The following is a 15,619-nucleotide window of genomic DNA, read 5'->3' as shown; positions in this document are numbered from 1 at the left end:
GAAGTCTGTTCCATGATAGGAGAAGTAGTAGTCTCTCAGCACTGCAGGAGTCTGTAGACGGCTGATACTAACGTATGAAAAACTGATGCAAACGGATGCCACTAAATAACATCCCTTTGCACCCGTTAATAGAATGGCCATGTGAACGTAGCCTAAGATGATAAGATTTATGTAAACATACAATAAGATCTGTTGATCCTGAATCTAATGTTTCGGCTGTTGATTCATTTAGTCTTGTAAATGAACTGTTTTTCAAGTGTTCCAATGACAGGGGAACTGTGGAATGAGACTCTGGACTGTCTTGTACCAGGGAAGTCTGAGAAGTCAGAACACTTGGAAAGAGGAACGACTTTTACACCAATAAATAAATTGATGGCCGATTCATCAGATTCTGGTTCAACGAAACTTACTGTAGATTTACTCAACTCTAGTGAAAAGAAATAAAAGAAAGTTCCAACCCCCCCCCCCCCCCCACCCCAACTCCTATTATAACAAAGCAGAACCAAGGACTTGACAAATCCATATGTAAACGCAGCCTGACGCCTAGATACAATGCCAAGTTGTTAGTAAACACCTAAAGGAAAACTTACATGAAACTCAACATGATCCACTTTCTGTTTTTTCTTGTAAGTCAATTCTTCCAGCTCTTGTTTTAGGAAATACAGGCGTACTTTCTGAGCGTGCCTTTTACCCTGTGGAGAGAGGAGAGGGGGGGGGTCACTTTATCAGAACTGAAAAGTGAATTCATCATGTTTTCAGTCTCACGCCTTGGGCTCTGTTCACATTCGAGTTCCAAATTTGCAATATACGAAACTTTATCATTTATGCCTACTGGAGAAGTGGCCAGGCAAATGGGGAACACAATCTATACTTTTAGAGAACAAACAAAAAGGTACTGCAAGGTAAGTTCTAGTCTGATATCTGGGGAGGGGGGGCAAAACTTAAATGGTAACTCATCAAAACTAAATTTTGCTATTGCACTCCTTATGGTAAATAAAAAATATTTCTAATATACTTTATATAAAAAAATGAAGTTTTCTATGTTTTATTTGTGCTTGAAAAAGCACCCCATTATAAAAACTGCACCCCTCAAAATATTCAAAATGACATTTAGAAAGTTTTTTAACCCTTTAGGTGTTTCACAGGAATAGCAGCAAAGTGAAGGAGAAAATTCAACATCTTCATTTTTTACACTCGCATGTTCTTGTAAACCTAGTTTTTGAATTTTTACATGTGGTAATAGGAGAAAAAGCCCCCCAAAAATTTGTAACCCGATTTCTCTCGAGTAAGAAAATACCTCATATGTGTATGTCAAGTGTTCGGCGGGCGCAGTAAAAGGCTCAGAAGGGAAGGAGCAACAATGGGATTTTGGAGAGGGAGTTTTTCTTAAATGTTTTTTGAGGGGCATGTCACATTTAGGAAGCCCCTATGGTGCCAAAACAGCAAAAAATAAAAATAAGAATAAAACAACACATGGCATACTATTTTGGAAACTACACCCCTCAAGGCACGTAAAAAGGGGTCCAGAGAGCCTTAACACCCCACAGGTGTTTGACGACTTTTTGTTAAAGTCTGATGTAAGTGGAAAAAAATATGTTTTCACTAAAGTGCAGTTTCCCCCCCCCCCCCCCCCCCGAATTTACCGTTTTTTTTACAAAGGGTAATGGGAGAAAATGCCCCCCAAAATTTGTAACCCCATCTCTTCTGAGTACGGAAATATTCCATGTTAGGACGTAAAATGCTCTGCGGGCGCACTACAATGCTCAGAAGAGAAGGAGTCACATTTGGCTTTTGGAAAGCAAATTTTTCTGAAATGGTTTTTCTAGGGCATGTAGCATTTAGGAAGCCCCTATGGTGCCAGAACAGCAAAAAAACAAAAAACAAACAACACATAGCATACTATTTTGGAAACTACATCCCTCAAGGAACGTAACAAGGGGTACAGTGAGCCTTAACACCCCACAGGTGGTTGATGACTTGTTAAAGTTGGACGTGTAAATGAAAAAAAAAACATTTTTTTTTCACTTAAATGCAGATTTTCCCCCAAATTTTAAATTTTTTACAAGGGGAAATAGGAGAAAATGCCCCCGGGCGGGGCATTGTTGGATTATCGGCAAGGTAATTGCCGATACCGGTAACATCCAAAATCGTGAATATCGGCCGATAATATCGGCCAAACCGATAATCGGTCGATCCCTACTCAGAAGAGGAGGAGCGCCATTGGGTTTTTAGAGAGAGAATTTGTTTGGAATGGAAGTCAGGGGCCATGTGCGTTTACATAGCCCCCGTGGTGCCAGAACAGTGAACCCCCCCACATGTGACCCCATTTTGGAAACTACACCCCTCACAGGATTTAATAAGTGAGCTTTTACACCCCACTGGCGTTTGACAGACCTTTGGAACAGTGGGCTGTGCAAATGAAAAATTAAATTTTTCACTTTCAAGGTGAAAACCTCCAGCTGTTTTAAAACTACAACTTCCAGCATGTACTGATCGCCGAAGGGCATGCTGGGAGATGTAGTTATGCAACAGCTGGAAGTACACAACTACAACTCCCAGCATGCCGAGACAGCTGTCTGGGCATGCTGGGAGTTGTAGTTTTCCAACATCTGGAGGGCTACAGTTTAGAGATCACTGTATAGTGGTCTCAATCTGTAGCCCTCCAGATGTTGCTGGCAACCTACGGGCTTCCATAGTCTGCACCAGGGAGCAAGCCGCACATCATCGCCACCCGCTGCCGCCGATGGTAAGTTAACTCCGGCGCCGGTCACCTACAGTTGCCCTGCTCTACCCGGATTACCGTGGGTGGGCAGAGCGGGGGAACCAAACTTTAACCCCCCCGCCCTGATCTGCTATTGGTTGTTCGCTCCTACCACCTCACTCCTAACCCTTCAAGGGGGGTCGTGGGTGTCTTGGACAGCCCCGACCCCCTTATTTTCCCAGTCACTGGAGACCAGTATGACCCTGAATCGCCGCGGATCGGCGGTCTGAATTGACTGGCGTTTTGCGGTGATCGCCGATATTGAGGGGGGGGGTTTGCATTGTCATGGGATGCCTGCTGAATGATTTCGGTCCATTCCCCGCCCAGCAGATCGCCGATTGGACGATGGAGAGGCAGGTGAGGACCCTCGTCCGGTAACCTGAGTCCTTAAGGATCGGGAATGCAGGCGTGCGCGTACTCCCTGCGTCCACAAGAAGTTAAAGTTATAAATCTTGGATCCAATTTGTTTTCCATGAGGAGTTCTACAGCAGTCCCAAATGTGGGATCTGTGCTGGTTTTGACATAAGCTAGAGCACCCATTTTTGCATGGATTTCACTTGTTTCATAGGGTCAGCATGGGCAAACTCTTCCTTTTTACCTGCAATAGTTTTTTATGTATATAGCCCAATGTTTACTGCAGTTCTTGTAAAATAATGTATTTCCAGGAAGAAGTGTGGATGGGGGACAGAGATGTAAGAGCGCCATACCTCATAATGTGCGTTTCTGTGAGCTTCAAACTGTAACACGGCCCCGCACACCCTACAAAAGGTGTCTGTAAAAAGCTCTTTTTTGGTTTTCTCATCCAGTACAACTTCTGTGAAACAAAAAGCGAAAACATTTAGCAAATCGGTAAAGGAAAGCAAAAATATATCATGAAATAAACATATTTCCAGTTATCAAATTATGTATACAACCCCCCTCTCCCTTTATTTTAGCTGTGTAAAATTTTTGCCAAGCTATGGTTCTTTGGTTGCCCTTGGAAACAGACAACAGTTTACCTTCCCCTGTTGTCAGACATGTGACCTAACAGCAGTCATCAGTTCCCACAATGCATTGTTCCCATCTAAAAAGAAACTAGCAGAAGATTTCTGTGTGCGCTAAAGAACTATTAGACCCCAATTCTCTGGTCAAGACCCCTGGTCAAGTAACCATGAAAACAAGTAAAAAAAAAAATATATAAATAATAATTTTATATATATATATATATATATATATATATATATATATATAGGGACAGTTATGGCTTATTGTTTGAAATGTCCATTTATGCATGCATTTGAGGAGCAAAGAGGGTCAGAGAGACTTGGATCAGAAGTACAGACTGTCCCTCCAAAAGAAGACACTTGGGAGAGGTATGGTAATAGTACAATTCCTCCCTGACTGGCCTTATATGAATAGAATGGTGTGTAAAGAGACAAACCCTTTAGAATATTTATGGTACATTCGATCCTTTCTGGCAGTCGGAGAAACCCCTATTCATATGCCCTGTCAGGCTATAAAGAGGTCATAGAAGGGCAACCCCGTGTCTAAAGGAACGCTACGTAATGGCTGATGCATCCAGACATGACATGGTTGGCCATTCATTTGTTCAGGTGACTGCCAGGCAGCCTACTGTGTTAAAGGGGTACTCTGCTGCTCAGCATTTGGAAACTGTTCCTAACACTGGAGCCGCGAGCTCGTGACGTCATAGCCCCGCGTCTCTCATGACATCACGCTCCGCCCCCTCAATGCAAGTCTATGGGAGGGGGCGTGCCCCCTCCCACAGACTTGCATTGAGGGGGCGGGGCATGGCCTCATGAGGGGGCGGGGCTATGATGTCACAAGCTCGTGGCTCCAGCGTTCGGAACAGTTTGTTCAAAATGCTCAGCAGCGGAGTACCCCTTTAAGTAGTGGTTGTCTTTGTTCTTTTAGTGGAGACTATAATTAGAGATGAGTGAACTTAGAGTAAATTAGATTAGTCACGAACTTCTCACCTCGGCAGTTGATGACTTTTCCTGCATAAATTAGTTCAGCTTTCCGCTGCTCCCGTGGGCTGGAAAAGGTAGATACAGTCCTAGGAGACTCTTTCCTAGGACTGTATCCACCTTTTCCAGCCCACCGGAGCACCAGAAAGCTGAACTAATTCATGCTGGAAAAGTCAGCAACCGCCGAGCTGAGAAGTTCGTGACGAATTGAATTTACTGTAAGTTCGCTCATCTCTAACTATAATGTCTACTGATGCCATACAGAGACACCAGTAATACACAATGGGGGAAGCCGTGTAGAGAAAGAGTGGTGCAGTTGCCCATATAGACCAATCGGATTACTTCTATCATTTTTAAAATGGTCTCTGAAAAATGAAACAAGCAATCTGATTGGTTCCCATGAGCAACTGCACCACTATTTTGACAAATCACCCCCAAAGTGCCTTCAGAGTTCATAATGTATACCCGCAGCCGAACCAATACAGACACAGGATATGCCATGTCTAATTGATGCTGTTCCCATCTCTGGAACCTGCTGCAACGTGTAGTAAGGAGGCTGCCGCAACTAGGAGGCACATAAATGGGGAGTAGGCCGCACATATGCACAGCTTTCTATTTACTCCTATGGGAGATCCAACCAATGTTCTAGAGATGGGTGCGCCTCAAAACCCCAAACGCGTTTTCGCTAGACTGCTTCATCAGGGGGCGTGTCCACCAAATGACGGGGGTCAGTATATATAGGGGGTAATGGGCAATCACAGTCGGTGTGAGTCCGATAGATTGGTAACATGTGTGATACTCACAGTTATGTAATATATATGGTACCTGATCACCTCTTCCTGTCATGCGCACCTCGATTTTAGCGGTCATGTTGATGCTGGCACTGGTTCGCAGTCATGTGACCTCCGTCATCTGCAGGACTTCGCGTGCATGATATATTACATAACTGTGAGTATCACACGTTATCAATCTATCGGACTCACACCAACTGTGATTGGCCATTACCCCCTATATATACTGACCCCCGTCATTTGGTGGACACGCCCCCTGACGAAGCAGTTTTGAGGTGAGAGGTGTTCTTGTAGGGTGCATGTTCATGTATCTCACATATGTACTTCAGTGTTCTCCTGTACCAGCAGTCACAGTTCCTTCTGTGGAACCACACTAGTATATGTGCGTTATTTCTGTGCATTAGGCACATTCCAATTGTGGTTATATTATTATTATTTTGTACTTTATTCGAGTTACCATTAAATGGTCATCCATCTTGGTGATACATGTCCCTACATATACCTGCACAATTATGTGATATTTCTACCATTGCCCTTCCCCCGTTTTTCTGCCTGAACATTCTTGTACCCACCTATTGTATGTTTTTTTTAATTGTTTTTATGCATTTTTCTAATACAATAAAGATTGGTTATATTTTGAAATATGACTGTTTCATTATCTATAATCTATATATATATATATTATATATATATATATATATATATATATATATATATATATAAAACTCAACGTGTGTGTGTGTGTGTATGTTCCACAAAAACTTCCAAACGGCTAAAGATATTAACATGAAACTTGGCCACATGTTACTTATATGTCAACAACAAACATAGGATAGGTAAATTAACCCTTACTCACCCCCATTTGCCAGGGGCGGGGTTTATGTTTAAAGTCCCATACAAGTCAATGGGAAATATATGTTACTGCATAACTTCCAAACGGCTGGAGATATTTCCATAATACTTGGTCACATGTTACTTATATGTCCACTTAAAATATAGGATAGTTAATTTAAAGGGGTACTCTGGTGCCTAAACATCTCATCTCCTATCCAAAGGATAGGGGATAAGATGCCTGATCGCGGAAGTCCCGCCGCTGGGGACCCCCGGGATCATGCACGCGGCACCCCCTTTGTAATCAGTCCCCGGAGCGTGTTTGCTCCGGGACTGATTACCGGCGACCGCAGGGCCGGCAGCGTGTGACATCACGCCTCCACCCCCGTGTGACGTCACGCTCCGCCCCTCAATGCAACCCGACGCCCCCTCCCGTAGGCTTGCATTGAGGGGCGGAGCGCGACGTCACACGCCGCCTGCCCTGCAGTCGACCATAATCAGACCCGGAGCGAACACGCTCCGGGCACAGATTACAAAAAGGGTGCCACGTGCATGATCCCGGGGTCCCCAGCGGCGGGACTTCCGCGATCAGGCATCTTATCCCCTATCCTTTGGATAGGGGATAAGACGTTTAAGCACCGGAGAACCCCTTTAACCCTTAACTACCCCCATTTGTGAGGGTCGGGGGTTTTGTTTAAAGTCCCATGCAAATCAAAGGGAAATGTATGTTCTCACATAGCTTCCATATGGGTGGAGATATTTCAATACCTGGTACACATATTACAGGTTGGGATAGGAGGTTGGGATAGGAGGTCGGGATATTAGGAGGACGGGATAGGAGGACGGGATAGGAGGTCGGGATAGGAGGTCGGGATATGACAACAATATATGAGGACGGGATATGAAGTCAAAAGCTTCCTCTGTTTATTTTCCTTCCCAACAAGGATTAGGAAGGAAAAACCGGGCAACGCCGGGTACTCAGCTAGTATATATATCTATATATATATATATATATATATATATATATATATATATTATATATATATAAAACTCAATGGGGGAGATTTATCAAAACCTGTGCAGAGTAAAACTTGCCCAGTTGCCCATAGCAACCAATCAGCTTGCTTCTTTCATTTTCATGAAGGCCTGTGAAAAATGAAAGAAGCGATCTGATTGGTTGCTATGGGCAACTGGTCCACTTTTCCTCTGCACAGCTTTTGATAAATCTCCCCCCATGTGTGTGTGTGTGTATGCATGTATGTATGTGCCACAAAAACTTCCAAACGGCTAAAGATATTAACATGAAACTTGGTACACATGTTACTTATATGTCAACAACAAACATAGGATAGGTGATTTAACCCTTACTCACCCCCATTTGCCAGGGGCGGGGTTTATTTTTAAAGTCTCATACAAGTCTATGGGAAATATATATATATAACTTCCAAACGGCTGGAGATATTTCGATAATACTTGGTCACATGTTACTTATATGTCCACTTAAAATATAGGATAGTTAATTTAACCCTTAACTACCCCCATTTGTGAGTGTCAGGGTTTTTGTTTAAAGTCCCATGTTCCCACATAACATCTGTATGGCTGGAGATATTTCAATACCTGGCACACATATTACAGGTCGAGATAGGAGGACCGGGATAGGAGGACCGGGATAGGAGGACCGGGATAGGAGGACCGGGATAGGAGGACCGGGATAGGAGGACCGGGATAGGAGGACGAGATAGGAGGACGAGATAGGAGGTCGAGATAGGAGGTCGAGATAGGAGGTCGAGATAGGAGGTCGAGATAGATGGACTGGATAGGAGGATGGGATAGGAGGTCGGGACAGGAGATCGAAATATGAGGACGGGATAGGAGGTCGAGATATGATGACGGGATAGGAGGTCGAGATATGAGGACAGGATATGGGGTTGGGATATGACAACAATATATGAGGACGGGATGTGAAGACAAAAGCTTCTTCCTCCTTTGTTTATTTTACTCCCCAACAAGGATTAGAAAGGAAAAAACTGGGCAACGCCGGGTACTCCGCTAGTTGTCTATAAATGTTGGTGTTGAGATTTGAGATTGACCATATGATTTAGGCTCTCAGATAGCCACATACTTTTTTTTGGTTAATTACATTGAAATCTGCAGCATGAAATCCTGTGCATCAAATCTGCGTACGTGTGAATGTACCCTAAATGTAATACACCAAAGATTCAATTTTTTTTAAATACAGATGGGGGCAATAAGTATTAAACTGTACCTGTCTTTAACAAAAACTTTTTTATAATGTAGAAAATATCATATGTATATTTGTATTATACATATAAATGTGTATACATTTGTCCCTGTAGCTATTGCCTGTGTGTCTCTGTAAGGAGTCCAAATACAGGAAGTGTGGGTGGAAGTGTGGATCAGTGCACAGAGCCCCGCGTGTCCCCAGTGGACAGAGCCCCGCGTGTCCTCACTGCACAGAGCCCCGCGTGTCCTCACTGCACAGAGCCCCGCGTGTCCTCACTGCACAGAGCCCCGCGTGTCCTCACTGCACATGCCGTATTCCCACTTCATGATGGATTTCCATTCAAGAAGGTGCGAGGTAGGGGCAGGGTCACACTACTAGAACACCCCCCAATCTAGGTATTCTGTTTTACTCATCAGGGTAAAGAAAAGTAAATGTTTTTGTTGGACTTTTATTTTCTTCATATTCCTTGCAGTCCTTTAGTGCTAAGGCTATGTTCACATGTGGATTCCAATGGGAATTCCACACCAGTGTTTTACAACAGAAATCTGCACCATAGTTCAGATTTTTTTCGCAGTACAATGGATTAAAGTGGTAAACCCCTCACTATGTAAGATTGGTCATACACATTAGATATCGCCAAACACTTTTACACCTGACAGTTAATACTTCTGGCCCCCCCAAGACAGGACTAGCACCCCTCTGTGCTTTCAGTCCTGTTTTATCAGACTCCTGTCTAAATAAAGAGAGGTGGGGGTTACAGAGCAGCCTGCAGTGAATGGATGAAGAGACCCAGCACAGCAAAGCAGACTCAGGGAGGAAGTGAATGCATGGTGAGTGAGGGCAGACTCAGTGTTTGCCTCCGACACGCCGCTTCCTAAGCGGTGGATGTCAGAATGAGTAAGCAGCAGAACAGATTTTTGAGGGGATTTTTCAGCCAAATACAGAAGCTAATTTGACTGAACAAACTACCCGAGGGGACTTACTAGTTACTGTGGCTATTTCATTTATATTTTTGGTCTGTAGTCACTATATATATATATATTTTTTTTTTTTTTTCATTCATTTACACTTACCTATAAGTCTTCATTCACAAAATTTATAAAAATAAACCACACACCTATTTATCACAACATCAACATCTAGCATATATTCTCTAAACTATTACATTATATTTCCTGTTCTTTATATACTGGCATCCCCTCTGTGTACTGAATCAGAGGTGACTTAGAGACAGAGTATTCTTTCTAAGTTTTAACGCATGCGCAGCCTATTCGCTGACACCAACATTTTGTTAAAGTTTTAGCGCATGCGCAGTAGGTACGACAGTGTCGGCAAAGATATAAGTTCTGCGCATCCCGAAGTTAACATGCGCGGCGCAGCATGATGACATCGATAGTAAACATCGGCACTGCCTGATGACAGAATATGACGTACACACGTCATGCTCAGAAGCGTGGACCTATTCTGGCATATAATTGGCGAGCAGGTAATATAACCATATGTTTATAATTAAGGAAGAAATGTGATTGGCAAACTGAGTGACAGCTCTTGTAACGGCAACATTTATTGGAGAAAGTGATCAGGCTCACCATTATGACATCAGGGGGGTGGGTTATAAATACCCCCGCCGCCATTTTGACAGCAGCCATTGCCTCTTGAGAAAGCCACGGAGGCGGCGAAACATGTAGAGGCGGCAATAGTGTTTATATTTTAAGCAATACCAGAATGATCAATATCCTAGTAGCCACTGCAGGTCTATGTGATTAAGAAGTGGAGACTGGTCTCCCAATACGGATTGCACTTATACTAGATCTTCTGGCTATTAGTTTTAAACATTTTTGTTGGGATTATATATTTTAACTACATGAAGTAAAACGTTTTAGGGGTAGAATATAGGGGTTTCATACCCCGGGCTTAGGCCTTGGGGTTAAGTAATTAAATACAGAAGCTAGGCACATAAAAGACATGTAAAGCATCTGCATGGCCTAGTGAGTAACATATAGAAGCATTATTTTTTTTCTGTGATATGACAGGTACGCTTTGAGATTCATACTGGCCACTGGCGGACTTGAAGTGACTATTACTACATGGTTGCCTATTTATGTGAATGAACATTGGGTAATTCATTTCCCTCTGACTACTACAAGGTATAATGGATGTATACTGGATATAAGTGGTATGGGGCTTAGTGTGACTTTACAAAGGGATTTTTGTACACCCTCTATGGGGCACCCTCCAACTTCCACCCTTTTTGTTTACTTTTTCCCCATTATGTTTTCACTGAAAGTTTTAACAAGACATAAGTGAGACAATAGTGTAAATGAGAAGGGAGACCCATCTCCATAAACAAGTATTTCCCAACCAGTGTGCCTCCAACTGTTGCAAATCTACATCTTCCAGCATGCCCGGACAGCCTTTGGCTGGTCATATTCCCCTATTTACCAAATGGTGTCTACAAGAGGCAGGTCGCAGCTACACATGGAGAATAAAGTTCAGTGTGTGTCAAAAACACACTCACCCTAAGCCTGGCACATAGAGTCAGGTATCCAACACAGAAAAAAAAAAAAGTGCTACGACACCCTTATGACTAAACAGACCAAACTGGCTACTAAACTGGAATAGCTGGTTCTGCAAGTCTGCAATATTTTACCCATCCTTGGCGGACTAGAAGGATGTACATGTTACATATTCATAGACTGCCTCAGCTTATAACAATTGTACGGTAGCCTAGAAGCAGTAATTCTAGGTAAATGATCAGCCTGGCTTGGCTTGAACTAAAAATTACAGGTTGCCCCTAAGTTATAAGCTTAACCATCACTTCCAGAATGGAAATAACTACACAGCTTCCTCTGTAGTATACAGCAGCTGATAAGTACTGGAAGGGTTAAGATTGTTTAATAGAAGTAATTTACAAATCTGTTTAATTTTCTGGCACCAGTTTATCTGAAAAGTTTTCTTTTTCCTCCGGAGTACCCCTTTAACTGTTGTAGTACATATTATTATGTAAACTACTCCACTGATCTTGTGTGATAAGAGTGCCCCCTTGAATCAGAGTCACCCAGTGATGTTATAGTGCAGATAGCACCGTATGAGTTTAACATTTAGTCCTTAAACGGGCACTGTCAGATCCAAAAACCTTTTATATGTTGTTACTGATGAAATTTTAAAGACATTTTGTAATTTAGTTGATAAAATTTTTTGGGGGAAATTTGAAGAAGAAACCGGCTCCTAAAAATCCAACCACTAGGGGTCCCCATACCTATTGGGACACTAACCAGTACTGCAGCAGCATCAGATTTGTCCATGAGTCATAGACAAGGCTCCATGAGCAGACACACCAATCACATTCCACCACGACACAGGAGGGACACACCCCATTCCACCACACACCAATCACCTCCCACCACAAGAGACGGACACACCCCCTTCCACCACAAGAGAGGGACACGCCCCCTTCCCCTAAGAAAATTTCTAACACTGAGGAAATAAAAAAAGGGATTTTTATAATAAATTTAGGTGATAGAGGTATTAAAAAAATAGATGTACATAGGTACAGAGTAACAATATTTTTATGGGATCTGACAGGTACGGTTTAGAGTCCCTGCCATTTAGACAAAAATTTGAGACATCACCGAAACACGTTAAAACTTTTGACCAATCAGGGTCTCCACCAAGCATTAGAATAGGCAGGTAGAAGAAATGCAAGCTCCCTGGATGACTTCATAGATTGGTTGTGGTCTCACAAGTGAAGTAATTGTGAGACCACAACCAATCAAAATGTTTAATATATAGCTCTGTGACGCGTCAAACATTTTTCTAAATGACAGGGACTTCTGCTGGATGTTGTAATTCCAAGAAAACGGCAAGGAAGGTGTGCAGCGCTGGGGAGTGAGAAGACAACCCCTTTCCTGCTCCTGGCTATCCTCTTTAGCGGTCAGGCAGTATAAATACTTATGAACTGAGTTAGTGGGTGCCAGGCTCAGGTAGTTCCCCTTCTCTCTACCGGGTAGTGTAATATGCGTAGAAAACAGAGTTGGCACACCAGTGATAGTATGTGTTCATCCATGTAATAGAACACATAACAGTTCTCATTTAAAAGAGGACCTCTCCATCAGCCTGATGAAGGGCCTTGTCCAAAATGGTACCTACTAACCTCCTAGAGGTCCTGGAGCAAACGCATACAAAAGAGATGTTACTATAATATAATAGCTTCGGGTGATCACATACCTCTTCCTGGTATCTTGATACTTGAGTTCAGTTTTTCTGACTATTCACAGAATGGTCAGACGGCCATAAAATTCATTTAAATAATGGGTGTAAATATGAGGTGATGGGTGGGATTATACAGTCAGAGGGTGTGAATGTTTTACATTGCCAGCATTAAAAAAAAAGTATGACATCGGGGTACAATAGGCAAGGGCTCGACCGGTCTGTTTAGAATCTAGGAGTCAGTGAAAAAATGTTAAAGATGAACTCTGCGGAATCTGTAGGCGCTATATAAATAAATAAACTCCTGCAAAAATTTACTGATCCCCTATCCACAGGATAGAGTATAAGTAGCCGAGTCCGTCTCTCAGTGAGGAACATGTGTCGTCTACGGGTAGATGGCACCCCATTCATTTGTATAAGAGCCCCGATGATGCCCGAGTGCCTTTTTGTGGACTTTTTGGCACTCCCATAGAAATGAATGCTTCAGACGGCATGCACTCCTCACTAACTTATCCCCTATCCTGTGAATAGGGAATAAGTTAACTTTTGCTGAGGTTCTCCTTTAAAGGAGTACTCATCTGGGGGAAAAAAAATATTTAAATGAACTGGTGCCAGTAAGTTAAACAGATTTTAAATTACTTCTATTAAAAAATCTTAATTACTTCTATTAAAATCCTTTCAGTACTTATCAGCTGCTGTTATGATCCACAGGAAGTTCTTTTTTTTTTTAATTTCCTTTCTGTCTGACCACAGTGCTCTCTGCTGACACCTATGTCCATTTTAGGAACTGTCCAGAGTAGGAGCAAATCCCAATAGCAAACCTCACCTGCTCTGCACAGTTCCTGATATGGACAGAGGTGTCGCCAGAGAGCACTGTGGTCAGACAGAAAGGAAATTCAAAAAGAAAAGAACTTCCTGTGGATCATAACAGCAGCTGATAAGTACTGGAAAGATTAAGATTTTTTTAACAGAAGTAATTTACAAAGCTGTGTGGGGTCAAATTTTGCACCGTAAAAACTCACATGATCAGGCGGACTGCCTGACGTCCCATCCCAGAAGTCCCACTAACAGGTTTGTGTGCCAAAACGGTTTCAATGATTATGGCAAATTAACAGTCAAATGACAGGAATTGGAGTGGTCCAGGCATGTGTGTCATGTGCTGATCACACCTAGAGAGCTTGTATTGGATCATCTGTTTTTTGGGACCTTTCTACTAGTTTTTCAGCACATGCTAAATATGTAAATATGTAGGCTAGTGTTCTCAAGCCTAACAGATGAACAATGTGGCGGTGTTATTGCTCTCCAAGGTTGTGCTTGTGATGTACATTTAGCGCGTATGCCAGAGAAAACCCAATGCTAAAATTAGCCTAGAAGAAGCCAAACTGTGTCCTATACCCTGGCTGGCTGGCATACCAGGCAAAAAAGGATGGAGTAGTCTATACTAGGGTGGTTCATTTTTTTAACTTTTTTCTCTGATCGAATCCTAATCCCAGCAAAGGTGTCGACCCATTAGGGCAACACGCGTGCAAAATTTGGTTCCGATCGGACAATATCTTCGAACTCCACTATGAACTTCATGTTTTATATGGAAAATCATTCTTGATCCTTATTGTCAGACTTAAAGGGGTACTCCGCTGCTCAGCGTTTGGAACAAACTGTTCCGAACGCTGGAGGCGGGAGCTCATGATGTCATATCCCCGCCCCTTCATGACATCACACCCCACACCCTCAATGCAAGTCTATGGGAGGGGGCGTGACGGCTGTCACGCCCCTCCCATAGACTTGCATTGAGAGGACGGGGCGTGACATCATGAGGGGGCGGGGCTATGACATCACGAGCTCCCGGCGTCTGCTCCAGCGTTCGGAACAATTTGTTCCAAATGCTGAGTAGCGGAGTACCCCTTTAAGCAAGGCCTGTTTGGATAATAGTAGATAGAATTTGGCGATGACGTGCCTCTTGATCACATACTCTTGGACACCTCTGACACAAGTTGCACGGTCTTCACCCCTGTATGACATGACATGTATTTGGTGAAAAACCATCTGGGCACTGTGTTATGAGACCGGAAAAAGCTTGCCTATGAGGTGTTTGTTTAAACACATCGCGACACAGTAAAACATGAAGCTTATAGAGGAGACAGAAGATATTGTCCGCTCAGAACCAAATTTTGCATTTGAATTGCCCTTATGGGCAGACTACGCTTAGGCCATTAAATGGGTCCCTTGCCTTTCCAGTCACATATAGGTTTGGATGGAATTTTGACATTTTTCTGACATATCAGAGCCTCGGAAGCACATATCATGGCGTCAATCTAGCCTAAGAGGAGGGAAAAACATCAGATGGTGTATGATGAGATATTCTATCCTAGGTCCATCTATCCCAAGGGACAAGGCTACAATACCTACCTGACATTGCCGCTACAGATAAGTATGGGGATCGCAAGTATGAGTCTTTGTAAAGACTGAGAGGCTTCAGTGATCGCACAAGCATACAACTGCCGGATCTTTCCCGATTTGATAGTGATGGGCTATCCTGAGCTTAGACCATCAATTTGTAAGGCGAGGATAATCCCTTTAAAACCCAAGGGAAAAGCCATTGATGGCCTATCCATGGGACAGGCCCTGAATAGCTGATCGGCGGAGCGCACTGAAGTAAACAGTGTGTGGAGCTGGAATCCTTAGCTCTGTACACTTATCAATCTGTCAAGACAAATACTGTCTGATTTACCCATAGCAACATAAGAACTAAAAGCTGAGCTGTGATCGGTTGCTATGGACAAATAAGAAAGCTTTTACCTCAGACTGATGAATTTGTCTA

General features: G+C 43.0%; 1 protein-coding gene across 2 annotated transcripts in view; it reads right to left on the bottom strand.

The window, feature by feature from the left end:
• KRCC1 (lysine rich coiled-coil 1) overlaps nucleotides 1-15,619 on the bottom strand; it is a 41,857-nt gene that overhangs the window by 11,817 nt on the left and 14,421 nt on the right. For both annotated transcript variants that reach the window (XM_056554034.1, XM_056554033.1), the window contains exons 2-3: nucleotides 3,469-3,575; nucleotides 591-692 (exon numbers count right to left, since the gene is read on the bottom strand). In XM_056554034.1, coding sequence (XP_056410009.1) covers nucleotides 591-692; nucleotides 3,469-3,575 — 209 coding nt within the window. The remainder of the gene's footprint in view (nucleotides 1-590; nucleotides 693-3,468; nucleotides 3,576-15,619) is intronic.

The sequence above is a fragment of the Hyla sarda genome, chromosome 1 (genome assembly GCF_029499605.1).
Source record: "Hyla sarda isolate aHylSar1 chromosome 1, aHylSar1.hap1, whole genome shotgun sequence".
Lineage (NCBI taxonomy): Eukaryota > Metazoa > Chordata > Amphibia > Anura > Hylidae > Hyla > Hyla sarda.
The sequence above is the reverse complement of the archived record's forward strand: the minus strand, read 5'-3'. Positions and strand labels throughout refer to the sequence as shown.